The sequence below is a fragment of the Podarcis vaucheri genome (assembly GCF_965113315.1).
Source record: "Podarcis vaucheri genome assembly, chromosome: 6".
In the NCBI taxonomy this organism is placed as follows: Eukaryota; Metazoa; Chordata; class Lepidosauria; order Squamata; family Lacertidae; genus Podarcis; species Podarcis vaucheri.
This window is the reverse complement of record NC_138764.1, coordinates 43017860-43039870: the sequence shown is the minus strand read 5'-3', so window position 1 is coordinate 43039870 and position 22011 is coordinate 43017860. Positions and strand designations below refer to the sequence as shown.

Here is a 22011-nt window from a genome sequence, read left to right as displayed (position 1 = left end):
CCAAAGGGAAGGAAGTGTTTTCCATAGACTCCCCCTTTCTTCTGCAGTCCCCTTAACTACTTACATAACTGTTCCAAAGGATTTCCTGTTGAACAAATTTGGGGGAGCTGCATAGAGAAGGGAATGAGCTAAAATCGCCTTTACCACTTTCCACTAACATGAGCTTCTGCTGGATCAAAAAGCATACTGTCGCAAAAATGAGCAATGTATGTATGGACGCAGTGGGATATTAATCCATTGTATCTGACTTTTTATGGATATCCCTTTAAAAAGTAACATATATAAAACTTTTTTTAGCAAATAGAAAGCAACACGAAAACTGTGTTGGTAGCTCTCTAGGACACACACACTTATGAGGGTACTAAGAGTACATTTTTGTACAGGAGACTGGCAAAAGATGTTTTAAAGCAGTGAAGAGGCTAAGTAGTTCCATGTTAAGCCATAGCCTGCGTTATTTCACTTCCCATAGATCTTCACATGACAATCAACATTTCCTATACTTCTAATGTTATATAATTGAAAATCAAAACACAGTCATTTCCAGTAATGTTGCCTTTATGCCTGAAAGGTTTGAACCTTGTACAATGAGACTGTACAATTAAATGACATCTGTATAAATGTCAGTAAATAATGCTTTTTAATGGCTTTGTTTATTTCAGCTTCCGTTTTCATATTAGTAAACAATTAAAAAAAGAATCCTGTATATAAAAATATGGTTCTGTCTAATGCTGAGTGAGCAGAAAACAGCTCATACAATGGCTCTTTCCTGCAGCCCTGTACTCCTTCACAGTGTTTCTCTAGTAGGTCCTGAGCGGTGTGGTCTGTATCATGTGGGGCTATAGTAGTAGGGGGAAATCACACAAAACCAGGAAGAAGAATCTTGTACCAACAGCATGCAAGGTTCCTCTGCCTGATTTGGTGTGTTTTCCCACTTCTACTATAGTCTCCTGCAACACACAGTGCAGGAGGGCTCTTGACCTTCTCAAGGGGCTTTTGTGTCAAGGGTCCAGGTAGCTGCAGTGGGCAATTTCGCCAGGTATCCTTTTGCTTAAAAATAAGATAAACTGGGTTTCAAAACTTTTGATGTCATGCTAGACAGGTGAACTTATGTTCAGCTCATCACAGTTTTTTGATTCATAGGATAAAGATAAGCGTGTTTCTGAATGGTGGTAAAAAGATTAATTTTATCATTTTTTGTTAATTCACAAACTAGAAAAGTGATCTATTTGCCTGCGTTGGGCTAGATAATATTTTGCACTCAAGAGTTGCATGTGGCAGTGGTCAGGGAATGCATAGCAGTAATAAGTGGGCCTGAAAGTGGTAGCTGTAGGCAGGATCTGGGCTTCTTTCTTTCTTTCTTTCTTTCTTTCTTTCTTCCTTCCTTCCTTCCTCCCTTCCTTCCTTCCTTCCTTCCTTCCTTCCTTTCTCTCTCTCTCTCTCTCTCTCTCTCTTTCTTTCTTTCTTTCTCTCTCTCTTTCTTTCTTTCTTTCTTTCTTTCACACACTCTCTCTCTCTTACACACACACACACACACACATATATACACACACACAAATGTACATACGTACGCACAGGTGCATATACAATACCCACTTTCCCCCCAAAATAAAGATGAAAATCCACAGGAGTGCTGTCAATAATATCAGTGTAAAGCCAATTTTAATGTATTAAATAGATTTTTAAAAGTCACACTGGTGCTAGACTTTTACAGTACTAAACATATTTAAAAGAAATCATGTTAAATGTTTCTGTTACATTATCCTGCTTATATTAATTATATTTATTCTATCTTAAAACATAATCAAATGGTTACAGATCAGTTCAATACCTGGGTGTTTGGAGATGATTCTCATATGTTTATCCAGTAAACATGCAAGTAATATTGGGACTCACAGTGTTTAAAGCGCATACAAAATTTCTTTGACATCATGGCTATCTATGCATTGCAATATCAACTGCAGGCACCTGTCTGTTTGGCTGATATGAAGACATTTCCAGAGTGGTGAAATAATCCTTAATATTAAGGGCACAGTTTCAATGAAATGTGTGCCCTGTGATTGGTTGGTTGATATTCATCTAAGTTTCATAGGATTTGGTTTGTAATTTTATGTTATTTAAAATTATACATTTGGTAATAGTTCTTAATATTCATAATAACTTTATTCTGATGAGTCTTGTGAAATTTGATTTTGGTCAAGTGTATCATTGTTTGCTGAAATGAATTTGACAGTAGAAATTAAAAAAGAAATTCTTCTATCCAGGAATATTGCACTTTGGAAGGTTTTTATCCCCAGCGGCATGCTACTTCTGAGGTAACTTTAAATGTGAAACATAAAAGACCATGAATAGAAAGGGAGTCTAGACTTCATTGGTAATTATCATTTTTAATATCAACTATGGGATTTTCTTCACCCTAATTCTATCTAGCACATCCGCGAGTATGTTTAATAGTGAAAGTTAATATTTACCTAAGATAAACTAACTTTACTCAAATTTCCTTACATAGTTCATTAGTTACACTGTATTCTTAGCAACCTTTGCAGTGCATGTAGTATTTGATTTACATCCCAGTTATTGTTAAGGTTATGTGTAAATCTTACGTATGCCATGGCCCAGGTCATGTAGAAAAGCAAGTGATTAAGTTAGACCAGCAGCAATTACATTCTTTCAACTGTAAGGCAATTAGAACAATAGCAGTACTTTATTCCACACATCACTTAGTTAGTTTTCTTACTGGAGCTGTACATTTCCTTGTAACATAATATTTCACATTTGCTATTGAGATCCATGTTTGGATGTGCTTGTCTGTAATGCATACTTTATTATATTTCAACGCTCAGTGCAAGTTGCTACCATAGTTTGTTCTCTTCACATCAGTCAAGCTTTTTGAATGGTTGCCTATTAACTTGTGTCTGCATTTGAACCTTGGCTTTACATGCAATTTTTTCCTTTGTAGTAAAAATTATATCACACTTTTGTACAAACACACATCCATTAAATGAGGTGGGGGGCCCTCAATTTTTATTGAATGCAATCCATTAAAATTGAAACGTACTCAAGTCCTATTGATTTCAGAAGGATTTAGGAACATCTAATCTTTTTTGGATTGCTCACAGTCTTTTCAAATAAGCTATCACAGTGTTGTTTTATAAATCCAGAATGACTTCCCATATGCAAGTGAAGTTCTAGATTCTACCTGAGCCATTAAAGTGATATTTAGCAGTCTGAATATCAAGGTGTAATTTCAGTCCAAGTATTATTGCATTATACAGTTCTAGGCAAGTGGGAAGGAAATTACATTCAGTCACCAATGGATTTTATTCTGCATTCACCATGTTGTAAATGACATAGGCTTTAGCATTTCAAAGGCACAGTTTTATGTTAACATTGTCTCAAATGCCTAAATTCACTGTCTCTGTGTTTTCTGTTTTGTATAGCCTTGATAATCAAAACTAGAAGTTTAATAATGGTTTTTGTTTCCTATTTGTGGTTTTAATTTATTTTGTTAAACAACTGCTCAGGTTGAAATAAACTTAAAGCGCTATCCAACTCCATACCCAGAAGATTTAAAGAATATGGTGAAATCTGTTCAAAATCTGGTGGGTAAACCTAGCCGTGGAATGAGGCCTGAGAATGCAACACCAACCGTCAGTGCAGAACAAGCTGTGAAAGACAAATATGAGCACAAGTGGCCAATGACAGCAAAGGATATATCCGTGGAGGTAACATGACAGTGTTGTTTAAACAAACGGGAGCTTATTTTAAGATCAGTACAATATAGATCTCTTTATTCAGAGGGTTGTGTGTAAGCAGAAATAGGCCGATCTATAACCCCTTTCCTTCCCTCTTACCCCCCCTATTAGATATAATTTGCTTCACCTTTCAGTGCTGCCCTTCTGATTTTCTTTTTTTTGGGGGGGGGGGCAAATATCATGTAGTTCTCATACTACACAGAACAAAATGGATATTGCCAGCATTGCATGACACAGAAATTGTCAGGCCTCAGCAGGGTCTGCTGTTGATTGTCAGGTACCAAGGCTGGGGCATGGCCCAAACAGGCAAGGCTGAGGTCAGATCAATCAAATGTCTGGTGCTCCTTGCTGCAGCACACTCTAAATGCAAATACAGGAGATTCCTCTGGGAGCAATGAGAACTGATGACGCCCTCTCTCAGGGGGAATTGTACAGGAAGAACATGGCTTCCTGCCTGTAAACATCAAGTCCTCTCACTCTTAGGTAAACTTGCTGTATTTGCATTCAAAGCACGCAGTGGGAAGAAGCCGCTTGCACTAGCAGCTTCAGGCTGTGGGCAGGTAGATGCCTTATTTTTAAAAGTCTAAAATACTTTTAAAACTTTTTTGTTATTTTTTAAAAATGCGCATTTCCACGCGGATTTTTAGGCATTTCTCAGGAATAGGGCAGAGCAGCCTTAGTTCCCTCCCCATGCACAATTGGGACAGACCAGACTGTAATAGGTCCATCCATGGATGGCCACAGGATTTCCTAGACCTGATAATACTGTGTGCTTTGGGTCCCCTGAATCTCCCCACAATCTCTTAATAAGAACTGCTGTTTATGTGCCTATATTAACTTTACCAAGCCTACCACACGGGACTGTTTCAGATATAAAAGGGGAAGGGGGGGGCCTGAAATTGGTAGCAGAGTAAGGTGGCAGAAAATTATCAAGAAAAGCAGGTAGTGATTGGTTTTTTTTTAAAAAAAAATACTCTACCACCAACAGTACATTTGTCCAGGGCAAAATAGCTGTGAGCACAAAGCACAGAGTTAAGCTTCTTCCCACCTAAGATCAGACAGGCCGTGGTGTTTCTAGATTATTGGGAAAGTAGGCACCATTTGTTATTTTACCCTCCTCAGTGTGTGTGATTCCAAGCTTGGTGAGTCTTCAAAAGAGGCTTAAGAGCCACACCTTGAGAGTTTCTTCCGCCTTCGTCCACAAGGTGGAGCCCAGAGCCCAGAGCCCAACCCACTGACCCTAGGCAGGCAGTGCCAATATGAGTACCAATTGTACTTTTTAAAACAGCATTCTATGACATTTAAAGTCACATTTGCCTGGTCAGCATTCGTGCTTGGAAGTTTTATAATTCCATGCTCCTGATAAAATTTCATTATTAAAGTATCACTTGCTGGGCTATCTTTTTATAATATTCCACAATATCATTGCATTTTACAGGACCCATATGTACATGCTGTGAATGATATGAGGATAGGGGAACTTCGTCCCTCCATGACTGAAGCACCATTGTACCAACCTAAACTTGTCCTATTGGGTAAAGAGAAAAAAGGTACTAAGTCACTTTATAGATATTGAATGTGACAAACAATGAAAAATGCAGCAGAAAAATGCGCTCAACACTGTATTTTTACACTTGGCAAGAATCAAATTGGAAATTATATTTAATATGCAAAACCAGTCGATTTAGATACACAGCTATGTATATTTCTCTCCTACCCCTTTTCCTTAGACTAATAGCAACTTTAAATGGTATGAAAAGGTCAGGCCCCAGGTTCCTTGGGGCCTTGGACACAGGGTACCACTGGGCCTCTTGTCCCCTCCCTTACCTCCTCAAACTACGCTCCCTTCCATTCTTGGTCCCACCCCATACCTTTTCTGTCTGCCTGCTTACATTCACATATTGCAATATTTCTGTCGTCCTCCTTTTTGCCTCAGCTTCTATTTCCTTACACTGGCTGGTATTGCTTTTTTTTGTCTCCCTCTCATCTTCCTTTTCATTTTGATCACTTTCTTCTCCCATGTATCACATTCTCTGCCACTTTAATGCACCTCTCTGTGACTGTGCCTGGGGAACTGAGTCTCTTCTCCCTCCCCTGCAACCCCCCCCCCCACAACCTCAGTGGTTGCCTTTTCCCTCCTCCCTTAAAACTGCCTATCTGCCTTCTCTTCTCCTGTGTCAACTTGGCACGTATGTAATGTACAGAAAAGAAATCTAAAATAGTTTCAGTACTCTCAGAACGTAATATAGGCAGCAGTTGTTCTAAGCCCTCTTAATTTGGATAAAACCCCATTTAAATGAATGGCTCTTCCTTCTATGCAAGAATTATGTGCAAATGGTGGGCAGGTAAGCAGCCTACTAAGTGAACAAGCCCCTCAGACCATCTGGATTGTGGATCAGGGCCTCACTTGGGCCACCCCTAGTATTGGGCATGGGTATGAAGGTGATGAAATCCTTCCTAATCACTGCTGCCATGACAAAACTCCCTGTGCCTGTTTTTTTTTTTTAAATAAATATTGGGAAATCTCCCATGTCACATTTGGTTTGGCCCTGAGTGTTGGATATAGTGTATAAAGAAGGCTATATATGTCATTAAAAATAAATACTAAATTATTATGTTCAGCAGTAGGAAAACATGGGGTGGGGCATTCAAGACAGTAGCAGTTTGGTCAGGTTCGTAAGTGTAGGAAAGGTGAAAATGGATCTTTTAAAAATACAAAAAAAATATATGTTCCATCTCACAAGGCACAATGTTTATAAGGATAATAGTAAAGTAATACACCGACCAATAATTGTAGATTGATACAGTCAGATGATACAGCATCTTGGCTGAAGATGGATGAGAAAGGGAGGTGGTACTGCTGTACAAATGTCTTAGGTCAAAATAAAAAAATTCCTTCCTGTAGCACCTTAAAGACCAACTAAGTTAGTTCTTGGTATAAGCTTTCGTGTGCATGCACACTTCTTCAGATACACATCAGATGCATGCACACGAAAGCTTATACCAAGAACTAACTTAGTTGGTCTTTAAGGTGCTACAGGAAGGAATTTTTTTATTTTGACTATGGCAGACCAACACGGCTACCTATCTGTAAATGTCTTAGGTGTCTTTGAACATCCCAGGGATAAGTTCATGGCTGGCTATATTTGTATGATATAGAAGTGGAAATCACATTTCCAAGCTAATTACAGTAGTTGTTGTATATATGTCTCTGTGTTCAATCTTCTGTTCAACTATTAATTTCATATTTCTTTCTGTGCTTGTTTTAGAATCAACAGATGAATCTGAAGCAGATAAAGTTCACTGCATGAATAACAGTGTTTCTTCAGGCACCTATTCAGACTATTCACCTTCACAGGCATCTTCAGGGTCTTCTAACGCTCGTGTTAAAATGGGGTCCTTACAGACTACAGCTAAAGATGCAGTGAATAATTCTTTGTGGGGTAACAGGTGTGTTTACTTTGTAGACCCCAGTTGAAACACTGGATCTGACCATAAAGGCATCTCGGGCAGCCAAAAGTACAAAGAGCTTAAATAAAAGATGATGATGGTGATGATGATATCAACCCTCGTATTAAAATAAAAACAGACAGGAACATCACTAGGGCCAGACTAGCAGGAGCAGCAGCATGATTGAGATGCCTTTGTTTTTTCTTTGAACTAGCAGTGCTTCCTAGGACACCTTTTGTGACTATGTGACATCATGTCTCAGGAAGTACTGCTAGGCTGGGAGCTGGTATTCTACAAGTGTACACAAGACTTCTAAGAAGTCTGGCATTGCATACAGTTGGAGAAAACCTGCTGCACTTGGAACAACATCACACTGGCACTACTGCAAATAAGTGAAGCGTTGTGCAAAAAAAGGTAAGTGTTGCAGCATCCCTGCCCCCTCAACAGCAGGAGAGGGAGAAGAGCAGAGTATCCAGAGCAGAGTAAGTTCTCCCCCACAACTAGGCACCTCTGCAGAAAGGCCCATGTTTGTAGGCAAGAGGAAGGGCACCTTTTTCCATGTCAAGGCCCAGAGGAATTATGCCTTAGGGGTAGAAATTACTCTTGCAACTTCTACCCAAAATCCAGGTCTATCTGCAAACTTTCAGAGTAGATTACAATAGTTGAATAGCAGTTCACCCATCTTACCCATTTTTCAGCTGACGAGAATGAAAGAGGTACAAAATGATTACGTGTCATCAAGGTTTTCTGTGCTGTCTACATTTACTCCATTGCATACAGAATCCTATATAAGCAACTTTGTCCCACCATAGATACAGACTCAGTTTCCAAAGAGACTTTCACTTTGCTTGCAGGCTCAATGTTATGTGCTTATGTTATGTCACTAGCATATGTTATGTCACTAGCATAGAGATTTTTATACCAGAGTTTTTTTGGGAGGCAGATTTTTAGATTTATGCAAAGCCATTTTCATATACATATAAATTGTGATATTTCTCTTTTTGTGTGCTTTCTCTTTGTTCCCACTCCAAACAAGCTAAAGCTTCCATTCATTCATGGGTTAAACAAAACATGCAATAATAGTAAGATATTTATTAGCATTTTATTCTGCTGTGATAGCTTCCTTATCTAATACCAATCTTTCTTCTTGTTTTCTCCAGGCTTGTCCAATCTTTTCCTCAACCTCTTGAAACAAAGCCATTGCTCAGTCAACGGGAGTCTGCTCCAGCAGGAAACTTACAACAACATAACGAGAGGCGTCCAATGAGCGACACCTTTGCTGACAGCTGGAATGATGGCTCTCACTATGATAACACGGGATTTGTAGCAGAAGAGAGCACGGTGGAGAATCCAAGCGCTAACCCCCTCTTAAGCTCTAAATCGAGAAGCACATCTGCTCACGGACGCAGGCCTTTAATTAGGCAAGACAGGATAGTTGGTATCCCCCTAGAACTTGAACAGCCTACTCTCAGAAATACACCTGAATCAGAAGTGCCTCCATCAAACCCTTGGCAGAACTGGACAAGAACCCCTAGCCCTTTTGAAGATAGGACAGCCTTTCCTTCTAAGCTGGAGAGCACCCCTACCACCAGCCCTTTACCTGAAAGGAAGGATCTTGTTAAAGATTCCGCGGAAATAGCTAGCACTTTTTCTCCAGGAACACCGTGGGAGTATCATGAGTCAAATGCTAACAGAAGTCTTGGTAATGTGTTTTCGCATATTCACTGTCGCCCGGATCCTTCTAAAAATGTCATTTCTATCAGCAAGAGCACAGAGAGGCTTTCGCCAATGATGAGGGACTTGAAAACGAATAGGTTTAAGAAGTCACAAAGTATAGATGAGATAGACATTGGCGCATATAAAGTTTATAATATACCACTAGAGAACTATGCAGCTACTACTGACAATGCCGGTATGCATGAGAGGCCAGATAAAATGATGGGTCCAGAACATGGAATGTCTAGCATGTCACGTAGCCAGTCTGTGCCAATGCTTGATGATGAGTTGCTGACCTATGGAAGTGTTAAGGTGCAGCAGCAGCAAAAGCCTTCTGTAACTAAAAAAGTGTACCAGTTTGACCAAAGTTTTAATCCTCAAGGATCAGTGGAAGTGAAAGCCGAAAAGAGGATTCCGCCACCTTTTCAACACACTCCAGAGTACATTCCCCAGCAGACTAAAACTGTCTCAAAGGATTTGGTTAGCCCAAGAGCCTACCGAGGGTATCCACCCATGGAGCACATGTTTTCATTCTCCCAGCCTTCTGTTAATGAGGAGACTGTCAACACTCAGTACTCAAGTCAGGGATCAAGGGCTGGGTTTTTGAGAAGAGCAGATTCATTGGCCAGTTCCACAGATATGTCAATGTATAGAAGAGTCAGTGAACCACACGAACTCCCTCAGAGCGATAGGTATAACAGACACCAGTATAGAGGACCCATGGAACGCCAAAGCAGCATGCAAGTGTCTGAATCCCAATTCCTCAAAAGAAATGGCAGGTATGAAGATGAACACCCTTCATATCAAGAAGTGAAAGCCCAATCTGGAAGTTTTCCAGTTAAAAACCTTACTCAAAGGAGGCCATTGTCTGCAAGAAGCTACAGTACAGAGAGTTATGGTACCTCCCAAACCAGGCCAGTTTCAGCTAGGCCTACAATGGCAGCTCTGTTGGAAAAGATACCATCAGACTATAACTTGGGTAACTATGGTGACAAGCCGTCAGATAACACTGATTTAAAGACAAGGCCTACCCCTGTGAAGGGAAATGAGAGCTGTGGTAAAATGCCCGCTGACTGGAGACAACAGCTACTTAGACATATAGAAGCTAGAAGGTTAGACAGGGTATGTTTGGCATTTCTCTGCAATTAATGCCTTTTAGTTTTTATATTTCTATATCTAAAAAAAAAAAATCTGCTTGCAGTGATTAATATGTTATCCAGTAATAATTCCTGGATTTGTGTTCTGAATTAATAAACCATGAAATGTATTTTGTTACAGTTTATACATAATGAGTTAGAATTAGGGTTGCTTTGGGGAGCATTGGAGAAGGTCTTCCCTGATATACTGTTGTTTTTTTAAAATGCAAAAATGATAATCTCGGTCTTCTAGTAGTGGGTAATTTATGAAGCTTAAAGGAAATCACAAAAATAGTTTATAATTTAAATATTTGTTTTATTTGCTAGCCTTTACAGTGCATGTTCGAATCCCCGCGGCGGGGTGCGCTCCCGCTGCTCGGTCCCAGCGCCTGCCCACCTAGCAGTTCGAAAGCACCCCCGGGTGCAAGTAGATAAATAGGTACCGCTTACCAGCGGGAAGGTAAACGGCGTTCCGTGTGCGGCTCTGGCTCGCCAGAGCAGCGTTGTCACGCTGGCCACGTGACCCGGAAGTGTCCCCGGACAGCGCTGGCCCCCGGCCAATAGATGTGAGATGGGCGCACAAACCCCAGAGTCTGTCAAGACTGGCCCGCTCGGGCAGGGGTACCTTTACCTTTACCTTTTACAGTGCATAGGAAAAATATTAAAGACAAATTCCAAAGCAAAAGTATTGGAAATATTGACTTTGGCAGGCTTATAGTTAATGGGGATACTCCAAAACTCTACAGAACTCAATAGCACAATCTTCAGTGGCTGTGTTATGAATCAGTCCATGCCCTTGTGTGCACAAAGTCAGATATGCATGTGTGAACCATATTCATGTACCAGAACTATTGGATCATGGCAGATATAATTAAGGATTTCTTTTAGAAAATTTAGCCATTGATTAACAAATAAGCTACAATTACTTTTGTTCTGGTACCCCATGTCTTAAATCTATGTACTTGGAAGTAAGTCAGTTAATTTACATTTGACTTGTTTCCAAGTGTGTTGGATAACGGGTTGAAATACGTAAAGCCCCAACAGAGACCAACTATAACTTATATTTTCTATGTTAGGAAGTGTTTGTCAATTAACATTTATTATTGGTAAATGTGCAGAGTAATTCATTGACATGAGACACAGTTTCCAAGGCGTGAAGAATTAAGAATATGAGGTATTGTTTGAAATGGTGATAAGAAGTAAATGAATAAAACATCTTATAACTGATATATCCAGAAAGCATTTGGAAGGAATTCTGAGAAAAACTACATACTACATGTAGTTCCATTATTTTCTTTTGAAAAAAAGTCTAATATACTGTGCAGCCATTGAGGCTACAGTTTGAAGTGGAAGACTAGTACGGGAGGAAAAGGAGCTTCTTAACCTTTCCACTTTATTCCATTTGCACATCTCTCTCTCTCTCTCTCTCTCTCTCACTCACACACACACACACACACACACCCCCAAAATGCAGGTACTCATGTTTTCCTCAGTGAAGGTAAAAGCAACTGGAGTGGGAACTTTTCAATGGGAGATTAGTTTGAAGGGAGAAGGATTATGAAGCTGGTCTTCCATCTTAAATTGCAACCTTACTGCTGCCTTGTATAAATGGCCGGGGGGGGGGGGGCTTAACAAGGAACTTAAACATTCACCCTGTTGGCTGTTTTTCGATTTGCATCACCTTGTACTCGTTAAATGCTGTGTGTCTCATACAGCCTTCCTCAGCCTCAGGAACCTGTTTGCCTTTAGTCAACTAATATTGGAAATAAGATGAATTACGAAAGACCAATTCATGTATAATTTTAGTCCTAGAGTTCACCAGATGCTTTCATAAAATAAGTGAAAATTGAGATTGCCAAATGTGGCTGTCAAAAATGCTGAAATCATCCTGGAAAATTGGAAGTACAGACCTCGTTCTCAGATTTGCTTTCACAAAATTACCCTTCCTTATACTCCCAGATACATATTGGTTTGTCATTCAGTGACTGCAATAAGTGATTATATTTCAGAAATAACCATAATGGAGCAAAAATTGTAGACTGTTTCATATCTTTTGATATCATCATGTGTTTTTCAAAGAAGGTAATTCACAATTTAGCTGTGGCTCACTGAGAACTGAACTATCCATTCAGTAATACAATTTATTTGTTTTTATTTATTTAAAGGGGGTTGGAGAGCAGGCCAAATCAATCTACCAAACGCCAATGATGAACTGTCAGGTCTTGCAAAGCATTCTTGTATAGCTTTTTACAAGGTGCTTTGCAAGATCTGCTGATCAGATCATCATTGGGTCTTGTGAAGTCCTGTACACAGGGCTTTGTAGGTGCCACCAGTCAGCTGATCAGCAGTACCTGCAGACTCCCTTTTGGCTGAGGTCTTTGCCTGTCCAACACCTGATGTCATATAGAACAGTGAACCACTTAAACTAAAGAAAAGACAATTTCTTGGGCTTAGACCTGGCGGCGTTCTCAGATTTCACCACCCTGCTGTCGCCAGAGCCCGCATAAACTTGTTGAAAATTACCAAGACCTACAAGTTGTAGAATAGTGGCCTATGGAAGTGGAGTTTGGCATGATTGGCTGGCTGACATCACTTTTCTATTGATAGCTAAACCATCTTTGGAAATTGTTTAATTATTTACCATAACATTTTCATTGTAGCAAGGAGTTCAATACCTCAGCTTCCCTCAAGCAAAATATAGACATTCGCTCTGGAAGTATTGCAACTCATCCTTTCCACTTTAGGCAGAGTTTGCCAATCAATCCAGAGGCTTTAAGTGGAGAAGGCTTTTTATTTTATATTTTTCCTTTCCCACTTCTAAATGCCTCTCAGAGTATTTTTTACTAATCTATTGTAATTTCTTCCATTCTGCTGTCACACAAATCTATTCCCCTTCCCTTGAACCTGCCAGTTTCATTCTACCTTTCATCCTGGTCCTTTTATCTTCACTTCCTTCCATAACAACTTTATTCTCTTGTCCCTATCCTTTCCATTATCAGTTGGTTTATTTTTAATAATGAGTGTAAATATTAACCTTTTATCTCCCTTTCTAATTTCCTTCAGGACCTCCTCTGGCTGCTTCCCCTCAGAGGAGTGAGACCTCCCTTCTCTCTTCCCCACCCTCCCCAAACTTCTCCATCTCCTGGTCAACATTATTTAGCATGCAAGGAGTTGCTAGGGTTGGCATTGGTTCAGTCAAAAGACAATGGCATGGCTGGGGGGTGGGGCCAGCAAGTGAGAAGGCGCTGGGCAGGCTGTGACACTGAGGTTCTCCTGAAAATGACCCATGGCCGTCTCTTGGGTCCCAGCCCCGTTTAAGAAAAACTGACTAGAGACTACAAAATCGCAGCAAGATAGATTTTAAAGCAAAGCTATTAGAATGAATGAATAAAAATTGCAGAAACACTAGATGAATGATAAACCAAATTATATTTATTCTGGTGTATCAGTTAAGATCTACAGAAATTTATTTAATTGGTTCAGTTTTGGAAATCATAAAAAATATGTATGAAAATTTTAGCCTGGCTATCAGATACACTGATTACTAAGAAAAATACGACAATAAGCCTTCAGATCAAGAACAAAGCATTGCAAAGCATTCTCATTTCCTAAGGAGTGGTCCTGTTCAGGCTCTAACAAGCCTGGAACAAGAGTTTTGTGTTGCTGTTTGGAGTTCACAGGGGAAAGACAAGCGAAAAGGGTTACTTTATTTCTTCCTCACGTTTGTTAAAATCCTTTTTTGCTGCGCTTGGGTTTGGTGCTGGTTTCTAGCCCTGAACCTGAATCCTTTAATGCTGTACAGTGGGCAGAGGGGTTTCTAGAATTTGGAAAAGGAAAAGGAAACTTAAGGTCTCCTTACACAAGCATACACATTTCTTTATTTAAAAAAACCAGAATTACTTCTTAAATACAAGTTTTCTGATATCCCAGATTTGTACAAAACAGCAGTTTTTCAAAAAGTGTGTCACTCCCAAGTCATGTGACAATTTGGAGTCTCTGGCATGAAAGGCGGCTGCTCTTCCCCACATTTTCTTTCCCAACCTCCTGTGCCTGCAAGGGCAAATTTTATAAGAGCTGTTTCAATATATATATTTTTTTAAAAAATTACTGGGAACCAACATCCTTTCCTGTTGGCTGACAGAAGCAAAATAGGAGTAGGGGGAGTGGCAAAAGAGGGCATCACAGAAACATCGTGGAAACCTGCCCATGCCGTGGGCTCCCTGGCATTAGTGGCTTCCGTAAATCACTGAGCATTCATAAGAGTCAAGCTTAGTGCATTGATTATTGTGATTGCTTTCAGGCTGACACTTTAGAGATCCGTGTACTACATTTGCATGGACAGGTGAAGCACAGATGTTTCAGATGTACTTCCACAGCTATGCTCACTATGGGTGGAATTCAACATTGCACCAAGGGGAGTGTCCCATCAGCACTGTTCTCTGACCAACCCAGAGCCAATTTCAGGAGGTGCAGGGAGAGGAGATGGGGGACAGCCCCATGGCACAAGCAGAAGCCCTCATACAGGCTTGCACTGATGGGACATGCTGGGTGAATAATGCCCAGTGCATTATACTTTTTATATTGCTGTTTTTTTGTATATATATAATCCAGAATAATTTATTCATGAAGATCATTTGCTGACTGATCTTTTTAATCACACTGTATATAGTGCAAGTAGTTCTTTTGCAGTGTAAATTCAAAATAGGTATACATCCACTACAATATATTGAAGCAGCTCTTCATAGCAGTTATTTTGATTGGTTCTTTGTGAAACTAACCATAGCAAGCCAGATGTTTCTATCGTTCAGCAACTAACAGATGTGAAAAACTCTTTTTTTACCATTTTCCTTGACTCTTTAAAACCTTATTCTCTCCAGAAATGTCTTACATTTTTAAGAAGCGTATTATAGAGAGTAGAATCTCTTCTACCCAATTTATTACTTGCAGAAAAGAAATGCATATTTTATCATCAGTTTGTAGAAAATCTCTGGATAATACCCACTTCTGCATGAAATAAATTACTATAGCTTTGTATTCAAAACAGTGGCTCAGTTAGTAGAGCATGAAACTTTTAATTTCAGAGTCGTGGCTTCAAGCCCCACATTGGGCAAAAGATTCCTGCATTGCAGGGAGTTGGGCCAGGTGACCCTCAGGGTCCCTTCCAACTCTACAATTCTAGGATTCTGTGAATATGAAAATATATCTTGTTTGATTTTTTGTCAATGTCTTTTTATGGTAATCATTTTATGTACAACTAGCACTCTATGTGCTTCTGTCTGACTCAGTGCATGCATAAAAAGCTACTTATTTCTTGGTATCGTTTGTTTGCTTAAAATGAGACCATGTGAAGTTAGTCATATATGTGCAGTACTTTCTCTTAATGAGCATGCGTGTTCATATCCTGTCACGTGGTTGTTATTTCCTCTACTCAGACTGCTGCTTATAAGCACAACACTGTTAACCTTGGCATGCTGCGCTCTGGAGGTTTGTCAGCAATGCATGCGGGCAGAAGCATGACATTAAACTTGCAGACTAAATCTAAATTTGAAAACCAAATGCATCAAGAGCTACCTCTACCGAAAGTAAGTATGAGATAGCCTGCATATATCAGACAAAACACAGTAATATTTTTTCATGCCCTCCTTCCTCTCCCTTTTTAGCATTTGCATTACTATTCATGCTTGTGTCCTATGAGCAATTCAAAAACCAAAGTTGCTAACACAACTTGCCGACTTTATATCTTTGCTTCTTCAAGTAATTGGCTCACCACGTGACAGTCATGCTGCTTTCTGCTCTTTTGTTGCAGACTAATGTAGTCAATTTTATGTGAACCAGAGAAATCTGAGGGCCATGTTTCATGTTGTAGTTGGTTAATGATGTTGATGGTGTCAGAATGGTGTAGATGTTTAATGTCAACCAAGTTCGGTCACAAACTATGTTATCAATTAGGATGGTCTCTTAGGAGCCAGGACCTACTGGTCATTTAGTTCAGTGGTCTAGTTAAAGACTGGATTATAATCAAAATAAGCTCAAATGAAAATTTCAGAATGTATGTCCTGTTTACATCTTTTATTATATTAGCACATTTCTGTATGTAGACCATTGTGAAATCAGATATATGTTGTATGTAAGTATGTTTTGTATTTTAAGGCTTTAAGGTGGGAACATATCTTATTAACATTTTGAAAAATATTTGTGAATCAAGCTTGAATTCATCATGACCAACAAACCATTAGGCCTGTTTATAGATTGGGTAGGTGAGATACATATGATGGTGGAAAACCTAAGTGTGTGAAAATTAATTATAAACTGTTCTTTTAAATGTTATTGAGAGAAGGGAATGAAAAAGTGGATCTAAATTGAAACAGTCTAGATTAAACATTAAGTAATAAGTCATAGTTGCCACTCATCAATGCAGTCGTGTTATCTGATGAAGATTAGACAGTGAAAACAGTAGCCAAGGAAAGGTGTAAGATTGGTTCTTTTGATTATACAGCTACCTAAGCATTGTGGGGAAAGGGATTAGTCAAGGAAATTTTTGGCTAACATGTAGAGGCTATGAGATTTCCTCTAGTCTAAATTAAATGATTCCATGATTTACTCTCCTTTGATGGAGAGGGGAAGTACTGGTATCAATCGTCAAACTGCCATAAATGTCTGGAAGAAGGTTTTTTCAAGTTTTTTAAAAATGTGTTTGTTGATGTTTTTCCAGTAAAGCAATACAGAGGTCCCCCCCCCCCAGTAAAAGAATATAGAGGTTTTTCCCCCAGTAAAACAATATAGCTACAAATAATTTATTGGGGTCAACAGCACCTCACAATGTAGAGTGCATTAACCTACAAAACACTATTTTCACCACATAGTTTTTAAAATACAGGCAATGACCATTTTGCCCAGGGGTTCCATTTCCAATCCCTGCCTGCAACAACAGGGCATACATAAGGGCACCCTGCCCCATTACAGCCGACCCTGCCCCCCTACATCTGCTCCATTCCACCCTTGGTCTTCCCTCTTCTGGATCTGAAAGGACCCACACTTCGCTGATCCCACGTTATTTTGACGCGCCTAAAATGCTTCCACCTGTACAAAACATATTGTCATATTAAAATACATAGACTTATAACAGTTACATAACTATAGCAGTGCAGCAATCATGAGCTGAGAAGTATTTGTAACAAAACCAAATCTCACAGACCTTGCAACAATAGCATGTGCTATTTGAACAGCAGGTGCACAATTGCCACATTTCACAACTACGTATATGAGAAGGACATAGTTGCTGTGACTTTCTGTTACTGTGTTGACAACCAAAGTTACATATACCCCTTTTTTGAGTGTCAGCAATGGTAGCTTCTACCCATTCTGAGGCTGCTTCTTTTGGACGTTTCAGGCAAATAAGCTTTGTTTTTAGTCTCTTGGGGTTCTATCAAATCCAGACCCAGATCTAATAGGATGAGTTTCCATTTAGGATGTTCAGTTGCTCAGCTTCCAAATAATACAGACATTTAAGCAGACAATTTTACTGCATGAGGGGGGACACCAGTAGGCATTGTTTTTTATTATAAAAAGAATAATATCAGGCTTGGGGTTGTGGTCTGCCCTTCCTTTCTTTGGCATAATTACTTCCAATATCACAAGGCACTCAAGGTGGCATACTATCCTCACAACAACCCTGTGCGGTATGCTAGGTTGAGAGACTGTTAGTGGCCCAAGGTCACCCAGTGAGTTTCTGGGCTGAGCAGGGATTTGAACCCTGATCTCCCAGGTCCTTTTCCAGCACTCTAACCACTACACCACGCTTTGTGCTGTCTATGGGCGATTCTGAATGGTCAACTTGGATTCTTTATGGTTGTGTATGGAGGTCTTCAATTCTCTCTGGTGTTCTGAAATAGTTTACTATGAACATGCCTATCTGGACTGTTTTGCTCCTCCCTGTGAGCGCACAAAGAAAACAAACCATGGTCCCTGTCTTAGCATTACATTTGAACCGGAGATTGAGGTTTGTTTCGTTCAAACAACCACGATCAGTCAGCAAGCCAAGAACAAAACTTGGCTGTCAGTTGTAGTTGGGAGCAAAAGTCTTGCTTTTTAGGATGTAACACTAAGCCTAGCGATTGTGCTTTGTATCTCCACAGTGCTAGCAGACAGGAATAAAATGCCAGGAATGGTCTTGTGCACAGTAGGCCATGGTTTATGGATTACTATGACATGTGAATGCACTCTTTGTGCAAATTGAAGGCCTCTTGTGCATTGAGGCTTCCTGCCCACTCCCCACTGCCGGTGTATGTTCTCAGCTCCAAAGCCTCTTAAAACTCAAGGACCTCTTGGTCTGGGGATCCAGTAGAGGCCACAGGTCCAACAGTTGGAGGGAAGATTGAGGTCCCCTGGGCAGCAGCTGCAAGATAAACAAGAACATCAAATTGAATGTCTGCAGAATAGAACTATTTTCCTTTTGTTAACTAAAAATGAGCATTTGTATTTAATTTCCATAACTAATACGAACATTCACCAATAGCCTAATATTTTCTGTGATACTTTGAGAGCTTTAGTCTAACTGTTCCATTAATTGTAGCAGCCTATTAACCTTTTTAAAGCCCAATACTGTGGCTTATGGATCAGACTCTTTCTTGATTAAAAGAATCATAAGTGCTTTCCTGAGCTGGAGCTTTTAAAATGCATATTAATATGGAACAGAAAACATCGTTGTTAACTCTGACATTTAGAGCAATTTTCATACTAATTTCAATATCTGAGATGGGATAAAAAATATGGTTCTTTGCCATGGGATTTCCACTCTCATAGTACAATTGTCTACTAATAAGTTGACACTTTCTAGAAAGCAGAAGCATGAAGATTGTATTACTATGTACATTAAAAATGTTCCTTCTGATAGATGTATTTAGTGTGTGTTTAAATTTATGGTGTTGCCAGTTTCTTACTAAGCACTTTTTGTGTGCATCGAAGTCTTATCCAAATATGTGATCAGTTATAAAAGAGCATTGATGCTTTTCTATATCTTGATAAAATGCAATAATATGTACTGTGTGGATATTTCCCCATCAAAAATAAAACAAAAACAATGTTTATCAAAAAGGCTAATTTGGGGCAAATGAACTGTTTATCGTCCCTCTCACTAAATAATCTCTTACCTAACATTTTAAAAATAGACCCCATCACAACAGAGCAGCATTCTAGACAATGGACAGGAAGATGTTTCTGCTGGCGGCCAATGGAATCCATATCCCCTTGGAAGGCGAGATGTGCCACCAGAAACTGTTGCTAAAAAGGTAACAACTATCACACACAATGAATACTGTATATGTGTAAATACTGCCACTCTAATCTGGTAGTGATGTATGCCAGTGATCTCCTGTAGTAAAAAGATTGGGAATGAATGATGGATTTGTGAACTTGCTTCACTGCAAATTTTCTTACTGCCTTTAATCATGATTGTTACATTGGTACTAACGTAAACATGGTTCCCTCTTGACCGTGAAGTGAAACTAAGGCTTCAAGTTAGTTAGGAAACCCAATGACTCTTGGCCAGACAATGCCAAAGTTAAATGACTGGAACAATTTAGCTTTGAGGGTGGTGGGAGCTCACAGACATTCCCTAATCTTCTTATTACTATTAATTGACTGCCAGCATTGCATTTGTGCCATTGTTTCATTCATTTTGATGTATTTTAGCATCACTACCTTGTATGGATGGAAGGGCAGAAACAGGCTTACTTCACCTGTCAACATTTTCCTCCAATTTTTGTTTGAGAATATGGTGGTTTTTTAAAGGCCTTTTTCCTAGACACCTCAGTATCCTTCCTCATTGATGCTGTATGCTAAATGATTACCCTACATGCCAGAATCTGATTAATTCCCTGGCACTATCCATTGTTGCATTCTTTGCCAACAATTTGTATTGTGCTGTCAGTAGAACATTCCCAGCTTGAAATAATTAACTTTTTGTGAAGGATGGTAAAAGAATATATAAAATACAAATGAAATCATGGGAAACAGGCCTACACAATGGAGATTATTTCCCTAATCAGAATAAGTAATTTTGTTTTTTTTACAAAAAAGATTTATTTTCAGTTCATCCATATACATTAGGAGCTGTGTTATGAACGCCTAAGCTGTGACAATATGAGGCTTTGCAAACAAAAAATCTATTAAAATGGATGAGAATTATTTACCTTTCACTCTCTGTTTTTGAGCATGCTGCTCTAGCAATACTGATTTTCTTTCATAGAATTTGACCTCAGGAGATTCATGTCCGCTATAGTTGCTGATGGTTTAAACATTGTGAGTCATTTGAAACCAACTTCACAGTAATTTTTTGTAATAGTTAGACTTTAACTACTGATGTTATTTATGACTATAGATTGCTTTTATATGATTATTTTAATATTTTATTATTTGCCTCTGGTGTGTGTATTTTCCTTGATTATTTTATAAACCACCCAGGGATCTAAACAGATGGTGGACGGTTTAAAAATACAATTAATAATGATGATAATAATACCTTTTAAAATGTAAAATAGGGGGGAGCTCTTTGCTGACAGGGGAGGGTACTGGCAGCTGATGATGTAGCACCTGAAGTTTCCAATATAACAGAAATGAGCCAACCTCCAACAGACAACTAGACCATCCCTAGAATTCAGACCTCCTCTTCCTACTCTGCTGAGATCCTCCTCCAGATCAGATTCATCTAGGGCAGGCACAGGCAAACCCGACCCTCCAGATGTTTTTGGGACTACAACTCCCATCATCCCTAGCTAACAGGATCAGTGGTCAGGGATGATGGGAGTTGTAGTCCCAAAACATCTGGAGGGCCAAGTTTGCCTATGCCTGCTCTAGGCGTCCCAAGTTTTCATTCTTCAACCCACTGCAACCTTCCTCTAGGTCAGCTTCCTTGAGCTGAGCTTCTTCCACTCCTCATCTGACCACCCTCTCCATGGGACTCACGACAGGCATGATCCAACAGAAGTTATGTGTGATCCAGACTTTGCTTCCACAGGTAGAGGGGCAGGAGATGACTTTTACAAATTCAGCCTCTTCCTAGTACTTCCTCCCATGGGGTTCTTGAACATTCAGAGCCCATTGGAACAATGTGGGTGTTAGCCTGGAGATAGCAGAGAGAAGGGAATCCGCAAAAGTCATCTCCCTGCTCTGCCAGCAGGATCCTTCCCCTGCATCTGAAGCCTTCCATGGATGGAAGGGAGGATATTGTCACTCAGCTGAAGGTACTAATATAAATAACAAATACGTTTTCCCACTTAGTAATGCTTCTGTTTTACAATTGATTTTCTATGCCTTACAGCTCAAATATAGCTGAAGGAGTGACTTTCACTATGCTGCTCTGGGGAAAAAGTCAGAACTTCATATGTTTATACTCAAGAGCTTTGGTGTGTGTGTGTGACTGTACAAGTTTCAAGAAAAGTGCTTTTTTCAGTTTTCTAAATTCCTGGCCTAATGTGTTAATGTTACCCACAGGCAGGTAGCCATATCCAGACACTGATGGGATCGCAAAGTCTCCAACATCGAAGCCGAGAGCAGCCATATGAGAGCAACATGAATAAAGTGACCATCCAGCAGTATCAGCCACCACTGCCGATCCAGATCCCTTCTCAAAGCACTCGGGCACCACAAGCAGGGAGATGTGTCATTCAAACTAAAGGGCAGAGGAGTATGGATGGTTATCCAGAACAGGTGAGCATGCAGCAGAACGGCATGAGGATGAGAGATGTGAATGGAATTGTGTGCAAGATGGCTCAAAAAGGTAGGCTTATTTTTTAAGTCTGTGAAAATGTTTTCCTATTTACCGTTATTTGGAATTGCTAAATAAAAAGGCATGTATGTGTAGATTATAAATCTCAGCTATCATGCATACCTGTGAATTCATAGTGATGAAGTCACTATGAGGGATTTTTATTGTAGTAGTAGTGAGATTGGTGTGCTCC

The 22011-nt window shown here is 39.6% G+C and overlaps 1 protein-coding gene across 16 annotated transcripts in view; it reads left to right on the top strand.

Moving 5' to 3' along the window:
- Positions 1-22011, top strand: part of LRRC7 (leucine rich repeat containing 7) — a 202083-nt gene that overhangs the window by 139820 nt on the left and 40252 nt on the right. For 10 of the 16 annotated variants that reach the window (XM_082227221.1, XM_082227211.1, XM_082227217.1 and 7 more), the window contains 8 exons: positions 2262-2312; positions 3522-3722; positions 5191-5302; positions 7022-7202; positions 8363-10040; positions 15487-15636; positions 19222-19341; positions 21545-21760. In XM_082227221.1, the coding sequence (XP_082083347.1) occupies positions 2262-2312; positions 3522-3722; positions 5191-5302; positions 7022-7202; positions 8363-10040; positions 15487-15636; positions 19222-19341; positions 21545-21760 (2709 nt within the window). Of the gene's footprint in view, positions 1-2261; positions 2372-3521; positions 3723-5190; positions 5303-7021; positions 7203-8362; positions 10041-15486; positions 15637-19221; positions 19342-21544; positions 21761-22011 lie in introns of those variants that run through there. The other 6 variants (XM_082227222.1, XM_082227212.1, XM_082227227.1 and 3 more) reach the window with 4 other exon arrangements.